This window comes from Schistocerca piceifrons, chromosome 1 (assembly GCF_021461385.2).
Source record: "Schistocerca piceifrons isolate TAMUIC-IGC-003096 chromosome 1, iqSchPice1.1, whole genome shotgun sequence".
Lineage (NCBI taxonomy): Eukaryota > Metazoa > Arthropoda > Insecta > Orthoptera > Acrididae > Schistocerca > Schistocerca piceifrons.
In genome coordinates, this window is record NC_060138.1 from 621,064,337 (window position 1) to 621,084,036 (window position 19,700).

The following is a 19,700-nucleotide window of genomic DNA, read 5'->3' on the forward strand; positions in this document are numbered from 1 at the left end:
TGCGCAATGTCTTTTACTGCAGACCTTGATTCTCACACATTAGATATCATGTATCTAAAAATTTATTTCGTTTTAGATCAAGATGTAGGCGGCTGTGCACATTTTAATATCAGTTCATCAATAATTAGGTATTTGCTTTGTTCAAATGTAATATATAGCATGTAGAAACTTGTAAATCACTGTGCGATCCATCGAGATTCAAGAGAAAAGTTTTATAGCAGAACAGATCGGGAACATTTTGAAAAGATATGTATGGAAACGAGGAGCTTTCAACACTGTCACATCGTGCAGAGCATCAGAATATATAGAGGAACTCACTGAGTAGACTGCTGGGACATCAAACTCTCATTCACCATGGAGCTATGGTTCTTATCCTTGTAAGATTACTTTTCTTTTTCTTTTTCTTTTTTTTTAAAAAAAAAAAAAGATGTCCGCTCCCTACTTCTTGTTGTTTATAAGCAGGACAGCGTTTTATCACATGACAATAGCCTATCACATAACAGTGGGGTCCATTAAACTGCATGCATGTGTCAATAAACCGTGCAGTGCAAATCCATGAGTGGTCCCATCACGTTCATGGAAGGCAGCTTCCCAATGAAGTACACAAATGATGAATATATCGATATGCTTTTGGTGCTGGGTTCATGCAGTAACTAAGCCAACACCACTGCTGCTGATGCTCATGCATTTGTTGCATGGTACCCTCAAAGGCACCATCCTGATAAGAAATTTTTTCGTCACTTGGAGCAAGGCCTTCGGAAAACCGGTAACCTTCGTCCATGACTAATGGACAGAGGATGTCCAATGACTAGACGTACTCCACTGAGGACACAATTCTTAAAATGCTCACCAATCGCCACAGCAAAGTACCCCTGATATTGCACGGCAGTTTCAAATATCTCAAACTGGTTGTTTAAGTATTTCGTGATGAAGAACTGCATCCATATCGCTACAGGGTAAATCAACACCAGTTGCCAGAAGACCGCATTCGATGAAAACTGTTTTTTGAATGGCTTTTTCACCAAGTGAAAGATAACAAATATTTTATAAATAACATGAGATGGGCTGAAGAATCTAGCTTCACTCGTTGTTTTCAACCTTCACGACAGCTATTATTGGTCGGAACACAACCCACTTGTTACCCGTAAACATTGCTTTCAGGCACACTTTGGCATAAATCTGTGGGCTGGAATTGTGAGAGGAGTGCTTTTGCGGCCTTACCTATTACCAGACAAGGCACCCCTTATTGTATATCATACATTTCTTTGCAATACTTTGCCTGTCGCCCATCTGCAGCTCAGCAATCATCTTCACATTGAGTTGATACCTGCCTCCATGGGTATTGATTGTCAGAGTATTCAGGCAAGTTATCATTGCATGGATTAATCATTGGGTCTCATTTCATCAACTTGGTGTCTGTGACACATGAATAGCTGGCTATGCAAGTGGACTTCCATGATGGTCCAAAACTGCAGGCAATTTCTTTCGGTATCTCTTAACACATCAGGCCTGCCAATCTGAAGCCCATCATTTCCCACTAATGTGCAGGCTCTGCCCACCAGATCTAGCCTCACCAATATGCCCGCAGGCTGAGTCTGTTTGTGTGTGGTGTAATGCAGTGGATTTTTGAGATTTATCTGTGGAATGTGGTGCTCCTAACTATGTCAGAGGCCACCAGTGATGGATTACAGGAATTGTGACTGTCTCACCACAAGTACATTTTACAGAGTAGAAATTTATAGAATTTAATTTATTCTAGTACATTTTGACACTTTTAAAATAGTTTTAGAAAGCATGGATGATAAACAGAAGAAAATTGGGGCAGTTGCTGGCAGTCTGTACTTCTTGAAAGAAAGATCACACAATACCTGTAAAAGAATAGACATAACACAGTGAGTAATAACCGACAATAACAAATATAGTAAAAACCAACATTTTATTGGTGATCACCTACTGTGTTGGTTTACACAACTCTTCCGCACCTTAGACACTTCTTTCAAGAGGCCTACTTTTTTTGTGGGGGTATTTCTGAAATCAGCAAAGGCATTTTAAATTTGCTGTGTGACTCCAAGGAAATGTGTATTTTTGTCATCAAATATGTTTCGTTTTATTGAAATAAAATGACATCAGTGGTCTTAATGAAACATACATACAATTTGGCTTGCTTCCTCCACCTAAAAACAGTTCATTACAATAGAGGTCGATGATAGAACTTAAGATTTTTACTCACATAGTTAGAAATACAGAAGTTCATACATTTTCTTGTCAACTAATGTCTTTACTTACCCTTGAGATCTCAAAATTTTTCAGAGAAAAATGCTAAAACTTGTCTGGAATTTGGGGAAATATCAGGGAATTTCACTTGTGGTAACTTGTGGCAACCCTGATATAGCTCATGCTTACTCTACATACTGAGTGCACTTGAGTCTTTTGTGCATTTCCAAGAAGCAGATGATTACAGGTTTATCAACATATATTTCCATTACAGGGGATCTGAAAACATTTCTTCTGGCTCGGCGACATTTAGTAAATGACAGACTTACTGAAGAATCAGATGAAGTATCAAGCAAAAAGTTGACTTCAATGGCTCTGGATGTAGCAAGAGCACTCAGCTACCTTGCTGATTTGAAATTCGTTCATCGGTGTGTACAACCAACATCTATGTATTCAACTTTCATGTAATTTTTAAAATATTGGAATGGTTGCTTAACAAATGCATTTGTTTGTTTGTACTAGTGATGTCGCATCACGGAACTGTCTTGTCAATGCTGCTCGTGTGGTGAAACTTGGAGACTTTGGAATGACAAGGCCAATGTTTGAAAATGATTACTATAAATTCAACAGAAAAGGTAAGACTGTGTGATATATTCACACTTATAAAATGAGAATTTAGTGTTATCTACTTTTCTTGGATGATAAGAAATGTTCAGAGCTTCCAGGAACCTGAAATTTGTTTTAGAGATTGTTTTGAGAATTGGAAAATTGTAGTGTTGTCTGTTTTTTAGCTATACGTAATATTGCTTTCTGTTTCTCATACAGTTTACTTCTGAAGAAATTAAGATTTATCTGTTTTTGTCACGTGGCTATAAATGGAAGAAATTTACAATTGAGAGCAGAGCAAAAACAAGCAGTTCTTTTACTAAATCATGTATACCTTGCGTAGGAGAGTGTGCTCAAGTCCTGTATAAAGAATTTTAAGTAGAAAGATTTATCTGTTTTTGTCACGTGGCTATAAATGGAAGAAATTTACAATTGAGAGCAGAGCAAAAACAAGCAGTTCTTTTACTAAATCATGTATACCTTGCGTAGGAGAGTGTGCTCAAGTCCTGTATAAAGAATTTTAAGTAGATTACTTTATCATCATCATCATCATCATCATACATTATTATTATTTCTATTATTATTTATACATTTTATTACTATTTCAATTCTGGAACTACATTTAATACATTCTGTTTTTAAAGGACATTATGTCAATTGCTTCACCATGCTCTTGAGAGTTTTTTCAAAATTATATTTTAAAGCTTTTGATAGCAAATTTGAGTTCTGGAAAAGTTGGAACATGCATGCAACCCATTATCATCTATGAAACACTGAGAATTAGTTTCATTTAGAAAGGCCTGATAAGATTTGAACAATTAAGTAATGCTTTTGTGTTAATGGCCTGTCACAAATTTTCGTCGCTATGGTTTTAATTTCTTTTCCCACTCCTAGCATGTGAGCCATCTCTAATTGCTTCACTGTCCATGGGATGTCAAACACTAATCTTCCTTCCTTCTATTCCTTGCTGCATCTCTCAGCTATCAAAGAAACTTGAGTTTATATTCCCGTGTACTGCCCTTTATGTTCATAATCTAAGTAACAAGTCCTTCACAATAAAAACATTTGTACATCAGCATCATCATCTTATTTTTTAGCACACAAAATTTCAAAATAGAAAAACTGTCTTCTTCTTTCATGCTAATTGTTGATAGGCACGTGGGACTACTGTTAAGAAAACTCTGCATTTGAAACTTCCTGATAGATTAAAACTGTGTGTGTCAGACCAGGACTGAAACCAGGGGGCTGCGCCTTCTGTAGGCAGTTGCTGTACTGACAGAACTATCGAAGCATGGCTCACAACCAGTCCTCATGGCTTTATTTCCACCAGCACCTCATCTCCAACTTTATAAAGTTGAGTCCCAGTCTGGCACACAGTTTTAATCTGTCAGGAAGTTTCAAATCTATATACAGTCCACTGCAGAGTAAAAATCTAATCTGGAAACAATTTGTCTAACACATGTTTCCACAGTATCCATTCTTCCTGGAGTGCTAGTCATGCAAGACATGCAGGAGAATTACTGTGGAGTTGGGGAGAGAGGAGATGAAGCGGTTCAGTCAATAGAGAATTTGGCTGCAAAAGACAAAGGTTCCAAGTTTGAGTCCCAAACTGACCCACAGTTTTAATGTGTTAGGATTCAGACCAGCACACACTCTGCTAAGTCCACAGCTCATGGTCTAGTGGCTAGCGTTGCTGCCTCTGGATCATGGGATCTCGGGTTCAGTTCCCAGCCGGGTTGGGGATTTTCTCTGCCCGGGAACTGGGTGTTTGTGTTGTCCTCATCATTTCATCATTATCATCATTCGTGATAGAGGCTAGACTGGATTGTGTAAAAAATTGGACTGTGTAAAAATTGGGACTTTGTAAAAATTGGGACTTTGTACGGGCACTGATGACCACTCGGTTGAGCGCCCCACAAACCAAACATCATCATCATCACACTCTGCTTCAGAGTAAAAATTGTTTCGTTTTTGATTCAACTTTGAATGTCTGTCTCAGTGCTAAGAGTTTCCAGATCATATAAAATTATACTCAAAATTATATGTACAGTATTGGAAATTTGTGGGTGAGATACAAACTATAGAAAGTATAAAGATAACCATCCACTGTAAAGTGTCGATCAATAGAAAGGCAATTAACTTCAACTATCTTTCAAACTATGTCCAGCAAAATTCTAGCAAATAAATGCATGCATGTGTGCTTGTGCACTTGTCCTCCCCCCCCCCCTCCCCCCCCCCCCCCCCCCCCCCCCACACACACACACACACACATACACAGCTTAGATTTACATTCATTCCAATTGATCTGTATTGAGGAGTTCCTCCAGGATGTAGAACATGTCAGAAAAACAATAATACATGATAAATATTTACAACAGAAACAAATAAGCTAATGTACCTTCCACAGGTCCCAAGTGGAATGATTGCCATTCTTTTTAATGAACACTATACGAAAGAATCATGTTACAAACACTCATTTACTAAGATCCCAGTAATGCACTGATTTTAAAAAACAAAAAATTATTTATAAGGTAATAAACATGTAATAGAACTACTACAATACTTATTTACAAGGTACACATTGCTGCACTGAAATTATGCAGAAGTTAGATTGTACTCACCCTCACGCACACACACACACACACACACACACACACACACACACACACACACACACACAAAAATCAGCTAGTTCTACTGAGAAATTCATCAATGGAGTAGAAGGAGTTGGCCACCAATAAATCCTTTAGACTTCTCTTAAATTGAATTTCATTGTTTGTTAAGCTTTTTATGGCTGCTGGCAAGTTATTGAAAATGTGTGTTCTTGAATAATGTAAACCTTTTTGTACAGGAGTAAGTGACTTTAAATCCTTGTGACAATTGGTCTTATTTCTAGTATTGATTCCATGAATTGAATTGAGCTGTTGGTTTGAAAAAGTGATATATTTTTAATGACAAATTTAATTAAGGAATAAATATATTGGGAAGCAGTAGTATGTATCCCTAGTTCCCTAAACAGGCTTCTGCAGGATGTTCTTGAGTTCACACCACATATAACTCTTATTGCACATTTTTGTGCCCGGAAAACTTTAGACTGGCTTGATGAATTACACCAAAAAATAATCCCATATGACATTATGGAATGAAAGTAAGCGTAGTATGCCAGCTTTTTCATTTTTATATCCCCCATGTCTGACACAATTTGCATTGCAAATAGAGATTTGTTAAGACACTTCAGCAGTTCTCTCATGTGCTCCTCCCAGTTGAATTTATTATCAAGCTGTAATCCCATTTATCACTGTCCACTTCTTCTATCTGCTTGTCATCGCATGTTAGGCATATACACATGGGACACCCCTTACAAGTTCTTAACTGCATGTAGTGTGTTTTTTCAAAGTTTAGTGACAAAGAATTGGCTAGGAACCAGTGATTTATGTCCACAAATATTTTATTAGTTGTTCTTTCTAAGACTACATTTGATTTGGTATTTATTGCAATGTTTGTATCATCAGTAAACAAAACAAACTTGGCATCTGGTAATTTTACTGATGAAAGGTCATTGATATACACAAGAAAAAGTAAGGGCCCTAAGATGGATCCTTGTGGGACCCCACATGTAATTAGTTCTCAGTTGGATGATGCCTAATAGCTTAATACATGTCTCTTACCTAATAACACACTTTGTTTCTTGCCAGAGATATAAGATTTGAGCCATTTTGCAGCATTTCCTGTTACACCATAATATTCTAATTTACTTAAGAGGATATTGTGATTTACACAGTCAGATGCCTTTCACAGATCACAAAATATACCAGTTGCCTGCAATTTTTTGTCTAATGAATTAAGTACATTTTCACTGTTAGTGTAGATAGCCTTCTCAATATCAGAACCCTTTAGAAATCCGAACTGCGACTATGACAGTATGTTATTTGTGATAAGATGATTATAAAGCAGGATTGTACATTACCTTTTCTAAAATTTTTGAGAATTCTGGTAAAAGTGAAAATGGACAGAAATTTGATGCTATTTCTTTATCTCCCTTCTTAAACAGTGGATTAACTTCAGCATATTTCAACCATTCAAGAAATATTCCACTGATAAACAAATGGTTAAACAGACAGCTTAATATGTTACTTAACTCAGAATCACATTCTTTAATTAACATTGTTGATATTTCATCATACCCACTAGACGTTTTTGATTTTAAAGATTTTATGATGGACATTACTTCTGCTGGGGTAGTGAGGGTCAAATTCATATTATGCAAGTTACTTGAAATGTCTGGTCTGAGGTATTCCATAGCAGCATCTACAGAACCTGACAACCCCATCTTTTCAGTAACAGTTATAAAATGTTTGTTAAAAATTTCTGCAACACTATACACATCTGCCACCAATGTATCATTTACTCTTAATGCTATTTGTCCCTCTTCATATCTGGTTCTACCGGTCTCTTCCTTCACTATATCCGATATTGTCTTTATTTTGTTATCTGATATGACTATCTTTTCTTTGTAATATATTTGCTTTGATGTCTGTATTACAGTCTTTAATATTTTGCAGTATTTCTTCTAATGTGCTATAGCATCAACATCAGAACTGTTGTGGACTGGCAGATACAGTTTTCTTTTTGTTTCACAAGCTACCTCTATTCCTTGCATAATCTATGGCTATTTTGTAGACTTTTCTAACATTGGTTAGTTTTGAGGGAAAACAGTGTTCAAATAAGGTAAGCACTTTATTAGCAAAAGTGTTATATTTTTCATTCATGCCATGAGCACTGTAAACATAACTCCAGTGAATGTCTCTGAGGAGTCTCCTAAAATAATCAATTTTTGGCTTATTGATTACCCTCTTGAGCACAGATTTAACAGATTTTATATCCTGTTCAGTATTAACATTTAACAGAAGTAACTGCATGTCATGGTCTAAGAGGCCATTAACTATGGGTTTTGTAATATAATTTTGTTCATTGGACTTTTCTATAAAGATATTATCTATGGCTGTTTGTGAGCAATTGGTTACCCTAGTGGGGAACTTTACAGTGGGAATTAAGTTGAATGATAGTGTTACTACCTCAAGTAAGTGCTTATTGGGAGAGTCTTTAAGGAACTCTACATTGAAGTCACCAGCATCCACTATTTCTTTGTTTTTGGTTGTTAAATGGGCCAGTACAGCTTCAAGGTGGTTTGTGAATAGATTAAAATTACCTGCAGGTGCTCAATATACACTTAATATTATGAAGGGAGGTCGATAGACACACAAACAAACACAAACATACACACAAAATTCAAGCTTTCGCAACAAACTGTTGCCTCATCAGGAAAGAGGGAAGGAGAGGGGAAGACGAAAGGAAGTGGGTTTTAAGGGAGAGGGTAAGGAGTCATTCCAATCCCGGGAGCGGAAAGACTTACCTTAGGGGGAAAAAAGGACAGGTATACACTCGCACACACGCACATATCCATCCACACATACAGACACAAGCAGACATATGTCTGCTTGTGTCTGTATGTGTGGATGGATATGTGCGTGTGTGCGAGTGTATACCTGTCCTTTTTTCCCCCTAAGGTAAGTCTTTCCGCTCCCGGGATTGGAATGACTCCTTACCCTCTCCCTTAAAACCCACTTCCTTTCGTCTTCCCCTCTCCTTCCTTCTTTCCTGATGAGGCAACAGTTTGTTGCGAAAGCTTGAATTTTGTGTGTATGTTTGTGTTTGTTTGTGTGTCTATCGACCTGCCAGCGCTTTTGTTCGGTAAGTCACCTCATCTTTGTTTTTATATATAATTTTTTTATATATAATTTTTTATATATAATTTTTCCCACGTGGAATGTTTCCTTCCATTATATTAATATTATGAAGGATTTTTTGTGAAATTCTACTTCTGTTGCACATGCTTCCGTATAATGATGTAGGCAAAATATATGAATGTCTATATTCTTAAATTTATGACAGTTCCTGATGAATGCGGCAACTCCTCCTTTCTCCATTTCTGCTCTACGAAAGTAAGATGCTAACCTACATCCTGTAACAGTTAAAAGTTCAATACCAGTGGTCACATGATGTACAGAGAGGCAGATTATGTCAGCTGGGTTTGAGGACTCTGATTCATCTATGCAGATAATTAATTCTTTAATTTTATTTCTCAAACCCCTTATATTCTGATGCAATACAGATAGCTGACATTTCACACTGACTGAGTGAAAATTGGGTAGAGTTGAAATTTCTACTGATTGTCAAAAATTCTTAACTAATAGCTGTTTATGCTGATGTAATAAGCTTGAATTATGTTTTTTGGTTTCTTTCTCAAACTGAAGGTTTGTCTCAATCCTATCCCCTCTTAAAACCTGGTTTCTTTCTGTCCTCTCTACCCTAAAAAAGGGTCTTTTATGAACCCTATAACCACTGGTATTTTATCACTCATGACAGTGCCTCCCCCTTTAACTTTCCTGCTATTTTCCCAGCCAGTTTACCCTTCCCTTTCCTGTTGAGGTGAAGGCCATGCCTACGTTAATTGTCTTGTTTTTGGGAGTGGGGATGGGAGTAGTATTGGATGGAGCAGATGAGAAGAATAAGGAGAGGTGATGGTTGGGGGGAGGGGGGGGGGGGGAGGAGTGTCGGAGCCAGGGAAGGGAAGGGAATGCTATAAGAATGGGGCATCACTGATGCATGCAGGGAAAGTTACATATAGAACACAATGATGGTCGAAGGAGTAGGAAGCGGTGCGTGAATAGAACAGAGGATCCTAAAGAGAGAGAGAGAGAGAGAAATCATTCTTCTATTGCCTGGTTGATAACTTTTCACTTTTCTCTTGTTGAATAGCAACCAAAAATTTGGACATAAAGTAAATAAGCTTCCTGAATAAAAGAAAGCACCCCATTCAAATGTCTTCCACAGGATTCCACTGCAATCTTGAATATACATCTACATCTATACTTTGCATACCACCTAGCAGAGGGTATATCCCATCATACCAGTTATTAGTGTTTCTTTCTCTTCAGTTCATGTATGGAGCACAGGAAGAATGATTGTTTGAATGCCTATGTGTGTGCAGTAATTATTCTAATCTGATCCTCATGATCTCAATGTGAGTGATACATAGGGGATTAAAGTGTGTTCCTAGACTCATCATTTAAAGCCAGTTCTTGAAACTTTGTTAATAGACTTTCTGTGGGTAGTTTACATCTGTCTTCAAGAGCCTTCCAGTTCAGTTTTTCAAGTATCTCTGTGACACTGTCCCACAGATCAAACAAACCTGTGACCATTCATGCTGCCCTTCTCGGTGTACATTCAATATCCTCTATTAGTCCTATTTAGTATGGGTCCCAAACACTTGAACAATATTCTAGAATGGTCATGTGAGTGGTTTGTAAGCAATCTCCATTGTAGACTAATTTCATTTCCCCAGTGTTCTACCAATAAATCAAAGTCTTCCACCTAATTTACCCACAACTGAGCCTATGTGATCATTCCATTTCATATCCCTACAAAGTGTTACACCCAGGTATTTGTATTAGTTGGCCAACATTGACTCATTGATTTTAGAGTCATAAGAAACAAAGTTTTTTCATTTTTTGATGTGCATAATTTTACGTTTCTGCACATTTAAAGCAAGTTGCCAATAATGGTACTCTGTTGTCAAGAACAACACTTTATCTTGTGTGGGTCTTGTTGTACTCATACCCTACCAACATGTAACAATCAGTCCCAGCAACCTTTTTCTGAATTTTGAGTATCCAGTGACAATATTCCAGTAGTCATGCTTACTGGTGTGTCCTGTGATGTGTAGTGACCAGAAGTATACATGTATATCAGTGGCTTCTGTATCCCATTGTGGGGAAGTGGTTCTCAGTGGTGTATCTGTTCACTGGTTGTTATTGACAAACATTTATTTGGTGAGTGATTTGCTGCCGTATTTCTTGTCTATTGAATGTTACAGTTTTACAGTTCATTGTAGTCCGCAGTGAAGTCTTTCGTAAACATGTTCTTGCCCATAATTAACTAAGGCAGTAACATGTTCATGTGAATCCAAATTCATAGGAAAATCCATACAGAAGAAGGCAATACAAACTTTGAACTTCTATAGACATTTAAATATTGAAAACCATCCTTTGTTTGAAGTCATGCAGTACTGTCAGCAAGTCGAAATAAAATTAGTAGGCAAAATGCTTCTAATATCTGCACTCGGAGCTTGATATGTAGGTTCTTGACTTTCTCTAGAAATTTAAACAGTCTTTTGCTGTACTCAGCCTTATAATGACCTTTCTTGTGACAATACTGGTGCTCAATATAATTTATTGTTCACAGAACTTTTGTTAAATTCTTTTGCAAACTCTGACTTTCCTCTTTTTTGTGATTAATTTTAATAGCAGTGAATACAGTTGCCATTTCTTGGCTGTGACAAACATTGTTCTTCTTTTAGTAACTTTGCTGTTAAATTGTGGAAAATCTGCCTGCTTTCATCACAGGAGACCCAGACTGTAACAAAAAAACTACATTTTGCCAGAAGTCTATCTAAAACTTGGACAGTCCTGTTGCATCTCCCACTGGCTCACCAACATCTGCAAGAGACAATGCTAATGTTTCGGCTTTACTAATATGTTGCACAATAGCATAATAGTGCAATGTTTTTATTATTATAGAACTGTTGTTTCAATGTTACTTTATTCATTGCAGATTGCTGTTCATGAAATATCTTAAGATGATTCCACATACCATTTGCTGTAGCACACGACTGAACAGTTTGCAACTGGTCAAATTTCATACCAGTCAAAATAAGAAGCATTGATTTTGCATTAAGATAATCCCACAAGTTCTGTGCATTTTTGCTTTCAGTTGTCCTACTTTACTTCCATCAACAGCATCCAGCAATTTCTCCACACAAAAAATAATTTCCAAAGCATGCAATTTCTTGACCGTGACTATGTATCAGGCTTCTCATAGGTTCTTTGAAAATTGTGCCATATAATGGGAGACATTTTCTGCCTTCCTTCTCCATCTTAGAACACTATTACATGAAATATATTCGCAGTTGCGAATATGAACTTCCACAAGGTGTATAATGGAATGACGACAATGATAATTTGCGCCTTCCCCGGACTTGAACTCGGATTTCCCGCTTATCGCGAGTGGTCACCTTACCAATTGCGTACCCGAGCATGAATCATGGCCAGACCCAAACTTCCATATGTCGTGAACCATGTGCCAACATCCTGTGCTTGTACATCCATTATGTGTATTACTGAAAATCTTTGTTTGGCACACATTTTATCATTCCACTTTTGAAGTGAAAATCTTTGATGTAATTAAACTCACTTGTAAGACTTGATTGACTTGAACAAAAATAAGATGTTACCCCAGTAAACAAACACGTTTTCTTCGAACAAAGACTGTAGTCAAGCTAAAACAGTTTATGATTTACAAATTTTGTTTCTTGACTAAAAGCAAGGCATTTACAGTTAACTATTGAAATAAGGAAAAAAAATGCAATGGACTAAAAGTTCTTGTGTTAATTGGTAGGGATGTGGAGCAAATCAAGATATATATTAACATGAGACAACAGGCATCATAGAAACTTTATCTGTTTGTATTATTCCTAACAAAATATCACTATGCTGATTAATGCTATTCAGACATATCCCATCTAATTCTAATCCAGTAAATTTGTAAAAATATAGCTGCTGTTGTGAAAGTGCTGGTGACCTTATCTGATGCATTCCTCATATACACTGAGAACATATGCTTCCATATGCCACACTTAATGTTACTTTCATTTTTCTTAAACATTTACCATTCAGTATAAAATAATCAGTTCTTTTGGAGATCTTGGAAGATTAAATCTCTATGTTTACCTGTATCTACTACTTCGTTGCAAAACTGTTCCTATGACTGACACAGCATAGTTGAACCATGTACACTGGCCACACACACAGATGGCACAGTTGAGTGGCTTTAAAACACCATTGACCCATTTAGCTTTACATTTTTGGTGTTTCCCTTAAATCACTTCAGGTCATGACTGAGTTAGTGTGTGGCCTCGATGTCAGTCGTAACATTCCTTCCTACCTTCCTTCCTTCCTTCCTTCCTTCCTTCCTTCCTTCCTTCCCCCCTCTATAGGTAAAAGTGTATATTTATACTCCTTTAGTAACTTGCTGCAAGTGAGCAACTTATGGGAGAGACATGCCATATTATGAGACTAGACGTGCACCATACAGATGTGTAAGATAACAGATGAATGTTACTAGTTCTGTGTTAAAAATAAGTAAAAGCTAGATCATTTATGCATCAATATGTTTCTGAAAAGTTAGTAGTGATTTATCTTTTTTTTTTAGATCACAGGAATAAAATCAAAGATGAGGTAGAAAGGAGAATGGGGGTTGCAGTAGGGCAGGAGGGACAAAGAGTTCAAAAAGTTCTCACAATTAAATAATATGACAAGAAAGATGTAAATATGAAGCTATTCATTGTTACCTTTTACATTGCAACAGAGCTATTTGCACTGAGACAAACAGCAACAATGGTGAAGTAGGAAATCTTTAAAATAGTGAATTAAAACCTAAAAGCAGAATAGAAAAAATAGATTAATTTTTAATGTGGGTTTATTTTTTAATACAGTAGATGCTTTTTTATAAACTATCTTTTTTTCATTTTGTATTGTATTATGAAGGAATGCTTCCTGTCCGATGGATGGCACCTGAGAGTTTGGAACTGGGTATTTTTACACCAAGCTCTGATGTGTGGTCCTATGGAGTGCTACTGTATGAGATCATTACATTTGGAAGTTTCCCCTTCCAAGGACTGAGCAATAATCAAGTGTTAGAGCATGTGAAAGCTGGAAACACTATTCAGATCCCAACTGGTGTAAAACCTCAGCTGTAAGTAGATAATTTTAATTTCTTGTTTTATTATTTATCTTACTAGATTTTTAACTCCATAATTATTTCATTTTGTGTGTGTGTGTGTGTGTGTGTGTGTGTGTGTGTGTGTGTGTGTGCGCGCGCGCACGTGCGTGCGTGCGTGTATGTGTGTGTCCATACATATAGATTTTTAATTGCATTATTAAAACTCTAGGCAGGAAGGAAGAAGATATATCATAGTTATTTGAAAGAAAAAAGCATTTAGTGTTTATGCTGGATGCATTTCAATCACTAAAATTTCAAATTCATCCATTCAACATCATTATGTAGTCACTGTTAGTACCTTGCAGTTTCCAAAATTGCTATTATGCACATAGAGGTTAATTTGATGAAATAATTATGACTGTAATAAACATTTGCACATAAATTATTTACTGGTTCTAGTATTAATTACAAGACCAAAAGCAAGAATAATTTCCAATGTAAAACCCAGTTTTCACCTATTACTGAGAACGTATATCTGAGATCTTAGCCTGGTGACTGGGGTGGGGGGGGGGGGGGGGGCAGCAGCAAGCTGGACACTTACATTAATGTTGTGGGTGGAGGAAATGAAACAAATTTCGTACAAAATAATACTTGAAATTATTAAGGAACTATTTCCACTCACCAAATATACTAATACAATCACTTTATAAAACATACCTATTACTTACAATGTATGTATTTGAGAACATATAGTTTACAGAAAGGCAACAGTGTGTTGCAGGATATAATTAATCATTCCTTGGTTCCCCAGGATTTATCCTGTCCGCAGCCCGATTGTTTAGTTAATTTGTGCCATCAGTTTCTTTTTTTGCCATTTTATTCAGTGCCTCCACGTTCTTTAACCAATTTACCTATCTAATCTTCAGCATTCTTCTGAATCATCACATTTCAGATACTCTACTCTCTTCTTGTCTGTACCATTTATAACCCACATTTCACAAATGTAGAAGACTATTATCTGAACTAATACTTTCAACAAGACTTCCTTAGACTTAAATTTATATTCGGTATTAACAAATTTATCTCCTTCAGAAAGCATTTCCTGCTATTACAAGTCTGTCTTTTGTATCCTGTTTACATCAGACAATATCAGTTATTTAGCTCCCCAAGTAACAAATCTCATTTCCTGTCTTGTTTCCCTCAGTATCATCTGATTTAATTTGACTATATTCCATTACACTTCTTTTAATTTGTTGATCACCATATGATAGCCTACAGGTAACAAATTTAGCTGCACACTCTTGAATAACTTCAGTATCTTCATTTAATTAAATCTGGTGGAGATCACATATACTTCAGCAGTACTTAAGAATGGGCCACACAAGTGTTCTATATGTCACCTCTATTGTAGATGAGCTACACTTTCCTAAAAATCTCCCAATAAACCAAAGTTGGTCTTTTGACTTCCTTAATACTGTCCTTACATATCCGTTCCATTTCATATCACTTTGCAATGAATCCTAGACATTTAACTGATGTGACTGTGTCAAGCAGCACACCACTAATACTATTTCAAACACTACAGTATTTTTTTCCTATTCATCTGCAGTAACTGACATTTTTCTGCATTTAGAGCAAGCCACAATTCATTACGCCAATAGAAATTCAGTCTAAGTCATCCTGTATCCTTCTCCAGTCACTCAATGGCAGTACGTTCCCTTGTATTACAACATCTTCAATAAACTGTCACAGATTGGTGCATACCTTATCAGTCAGATCATTTAGGCATATGGAGAATAATAGCAGTGCTATCAAACTTCCCTGGGGCACTTCTGATGATACCCTTGTCTCTCATTAACACTTACCTTCAAGGACAATGTCCTGAGTTCTGTTGCATTGGAACTCTTCAAGCCATTCATTTCTGGGAACGTATTCTGTATGATTTGACATTTTTTAACTCTGTACAATGTGGTATCACGTCAACTGCATTCTACAGAATATCTGTATACAAAAATATGCCATTTGTTCTGTTCTGAGACACTACTCTGATTAAGATGACAGCCTACTGTACATTTCAGAGATGACTGATAATTGTAAAAATTTCAACTTTGTTGAAAACAAACTAATTCTGTAGACATGCTGAAAGAACAATGTATGAAACATTTTATTTTAGCACCAATCCTTTAATATACTGGAAACAAAAGAGTATATAATGATTTCGCAACTGAAATTATTCTATGGAAACAGTGTTCAGTATGTTGTCGTGCTCCAGACAGTGATGCAGGGGAATAGGAATGAGGAAAGATGTGGCCAAATTTCTTTGTATAATAGATGTGAAAATTGCTTTCACATAAAGGCAGATATTCGTAGCAATAGATCATTAACAAATAGTTAACAACTTCCTGTACTTATTATTAATTTGGTGTTCTTAGTGTCATAATTTACAAACCTTCATTCTGTGGAATATCAGTTGTATTACTCTTGAACTATGTAATTTGTTTACAGGGAAGCTCTTATTCGATCCTGCTGGAATAAAGATTATAAGCGAAGGCCAAATGCATCTGAGATTGTGGAATTTCTTGCCAACAATCCACGGCTCTTATCGCCATGCCTTGATATGCCATTAGCCTCAGTACAGATGGAAGATACAGGTCAACTAGAAATGCATCTTCCAGAAAGGTTTCGCAAATGTTCCTTAACAGCTTCATTGTTGCAGAGCAACTCAGAACTAAGTAATGGTTGTGTACGTGAACCTCTTTTGAGCTCTAAATATATCACAGCACATCAAGATGATGAGGACTTTGAAGATGAATACTGTGGCCATGACCCACCTGGTGGAATTAAGCAGGTGGACTCCATTCTTTGACAGCATACATTCACTGGACAGCCAGCCAACTGTGCCACAGAAATTGTGTTCCTGTAGCTATAGTATTTGGCACTATTGCCTACAGTAACCAGTGAAGTTAACCACAGTAGTAAATTGTGGTCTGGTTGCGTACTGTGTATACAAAATCTGCATCTGCAGTAGTGTTTAATGGTGATGGTCATGACGCCACACTATATAAGCATTAGAAAGCTGCAGGAAAATTTTAACTAGCCATCAGCTGTGTGAAATACCTCTCTAATAGATGTTAATTATTATGTGGTTCCATTTCACTATATGGAATTTGTTTTTCTGGCTGATTGTAGCTATACATTTCTTTTCCTGCAGTGAGAAAGTGAAAAAGTGCTAAGCACTCTAGTGAACTGTTGATTTAATAAACAATTTAAAAAGAGTCAATATCTCTTAAATAAATATGCTGCTCAGCAGGTCAGAGATGAAAGCTGTAATGAGATCTTTCAAAATATTTATAATTACTCTTTGTTACAACTAATGAATTTAACTGGCGATTCTTTTGAGTACACAATTTTTTTATTTTTAGACATTCAGTGGAGAAAATGGTTCAAAACCCTATGCATATGAGCAAGTAAGAAAGTGCCAGTTTCATTCCAACCATTGTAGCCAATTTATTCCTCTAGTCTTATTTATATACTTATGTTCCCATTCATCAACAAAAGTTTCTAGATGACTTCACAGTTTTAAGTTTATGAACCCTTGCGGAGTCTATAATTAGAGGACAGAATCCAAAACCTCTGCACTTCTCATTCTCTTTACCTCTTATGTAGTAAGGATTATCTGATACTGATGTAAAAGATTTCAAAAGTCTTTTGGAGAAAAAAAGGTTTCAAAAAATGAACACACACCATGATTTTCTACTGAATTTTTGGTTAAAATACATGTGTGTATTGAAGCATGACAAATTATAAACATTCCTTACATTTATTTGTCACATGTTTATGAAGATCACTTCTTTATCCAATATCCATGACAAGATTCTTGATCAGAAGAATAAAAGAAGGTTAAGTTATAGTTCTGTAGTAATACTGTACTTAATGTCTCTCATCTCTCTTTGTCCACACAATTGAGACATATTACTGATTATATGTACTGATTCTTTTCAAGAGTCACATAGCTCAGGAATGTGTGTTTTTTAATTCTAACACTAGGTGGTTTTCATTTACATTAGTTCATAACAAAAATTTTGAGGCCAACATCTTCTCTAGTGCTACATGCTTTTTTTTATATTCAAGTGATTGTGTTGTAAAACAGCTTATGTGGGCACACAATGGCTAATGTATGTCCCACTGTCTGAGCAGTAGACTATCTGTGACATTTCCTTTCTTTTAGAAAGTCTCGCCACAATTCCTCATTCGAAATGTTTGCATCTTATTACAGTGAACTTTCAGTTTCACCAAATGTATGTAATATAAATGCTTTAACAAACTTTATTAGCCATAAGAAAGGAATAACAGAGTTGTTTTACAGGTTTAAAGGTAAAACACTTATTGTTTTTTTTTTGTGTGTGTTGACAGGAATTATGTTTCACATGTTTCAAATATTTTAATATGTTTGTAATATGTGACTTGATATGTTTATTTAAAATAACACAGTAGTGGCAGAGGGTCATAAATGTCAAGTGCAAAGGGACTTAAAACAAACAAGTTGCATTATATAACTGCAAACTATTATCATACATTATGTTCTTTTTATATTAGTTTACATATTACAAATTCAGGACATCAGATGTAGATACTTGCTGCAAAGTCATCTTTATTCCTTTTGACATGTTGTCTGCATAAATTCGTGTCAGATGAAATGCCATATTAAATTTTCTGTTCTTGAACATGCAACAAATATTAGAGTGCATGTCCTTCATGGACAATATGATAAAATTGCATTCTCCACTTAACTGAATCTCCAAATACTAAAAAACATTTTTATATACTGGAAATAATTGACCATGCTGCTATCCACTGATATTGTTTTGTAAAGTGGTTTCTCAGTTTTTTTTTTTTTTTTTTTTTTTTGTCTGGAGAAACCATGTTTCCTTGTTTTATGTATTTTTTTAGGAATCACATCTCATGTATTGAGATGATATATGTTTGTATTTTATTTTATGGTACATAGAAAAATTTATTCTCTCTTTCAACAACAAAACAGCATGTTTCATCACAATTGAATGTAATCACATAAATCTCAAATTCCACAGAAGTGTCTCTAAGAGTATTTAATGCTGGTTATTTAATTGCAATGGTGGGTTATGTAGTTTTCGCTGATAAGGGTTGACTAGTATGAGCTTTGGAGATCCAGATCCCATATCAAAATGAACCATCAGACCCTTTAATTTAGGAGGAATTATTTACTCCACAGGTGTCAATAACTCATAATGTTGTCACATTACTCAGAAACTCGTACAAGATTTTGTAAGAATAGTTCAAAGGACTATCCATTTAAAGCTAAGTGATAAATATATATGTGCTGCAAACAAAGTGTGCTAGAAATGAGCATCTAAAGCATTCTACTAAGAAGGTACACAGTTGGAGCGAAGAACCTGGGTATCAGTGTTAACAAGCTTGGCTTCTGCATGTGCAATGAGAGTGAGGGTTTTAAGATATTTTCTATTACAGTCAATGTTGCATTAAATAAAATATTATGTAAATTGTGTGTGACAAATTAACTCTGTGAACCCATTCAGAATTTGTACCCAGACATTTAACTGTCATGAAGGGATGTCACACAAATCAATTAAAAGCTTCAACAGCATCAGCCAAACTTACTGCATTAATATAAATCTTAGACTACTAGTCTATTCCAACTGATAAAATCTACTTTTTCTGTTCATGCTGTTGAAATAATTAAAGTAAATTTAACTGCAGTTATCTGACTCGGGGATAAGTAGACCAATAGTTTTGCTCCCTAACGTAACTGCTGTCAGCTTTTCAATGCCCAAAGGGCAGCCTCATTTACACCTTCCTAAGTATTTGAAGTCTGTCAAGAGCTTACAGTTTAATATCTGATAAAATATATTACCAGGAAACAAAATAAGTGAAAATTTTTGGAAGTATTGTTGAGATCTATACGCAGAAATCTCAGTTTAGTTTTCCTGCCATATGTTGTTTTTGACATACTGTTATGTATTCTGCTGGATAATTTCATCCAG

At 36.0% G+C, this 19,700-nt stretch overlaps 1 protein-coding gene across 1 annotated transcript in view; it reads left to right on the forward strand.

The window, feature by feature from the left end:
* The window catches only part of LOC124804379, a 675,970-nt gene extending 657,479 nt beyond the window's left edge, over positions 1–18,491 (forward strand). The window contains exons 24-27 of the mRNA XM_047264747.1: positions 2,489–2,642; positions 2,737–2,849; positions 13,485–13,692; positions 16,165–18,491. Coding sequence (XP_047120703.1) covers positions 2,489–2,642; positions 2,737–2,849; positions 13,485–13,692; positions 16,165–16,525 — 836 coding nt within the window. The 3' untranslated portion in view covers positions 16,526–18,491. The remainder of the gene's footprint in view (positions 1–2,488; positions 2,643–2,736; positions 2,850–13,484; positions 13,693–16,164) is intronic.
* The last annotated feature ends 1,209 nt before the right edge of the window (positions 18,492–19,700 follow it).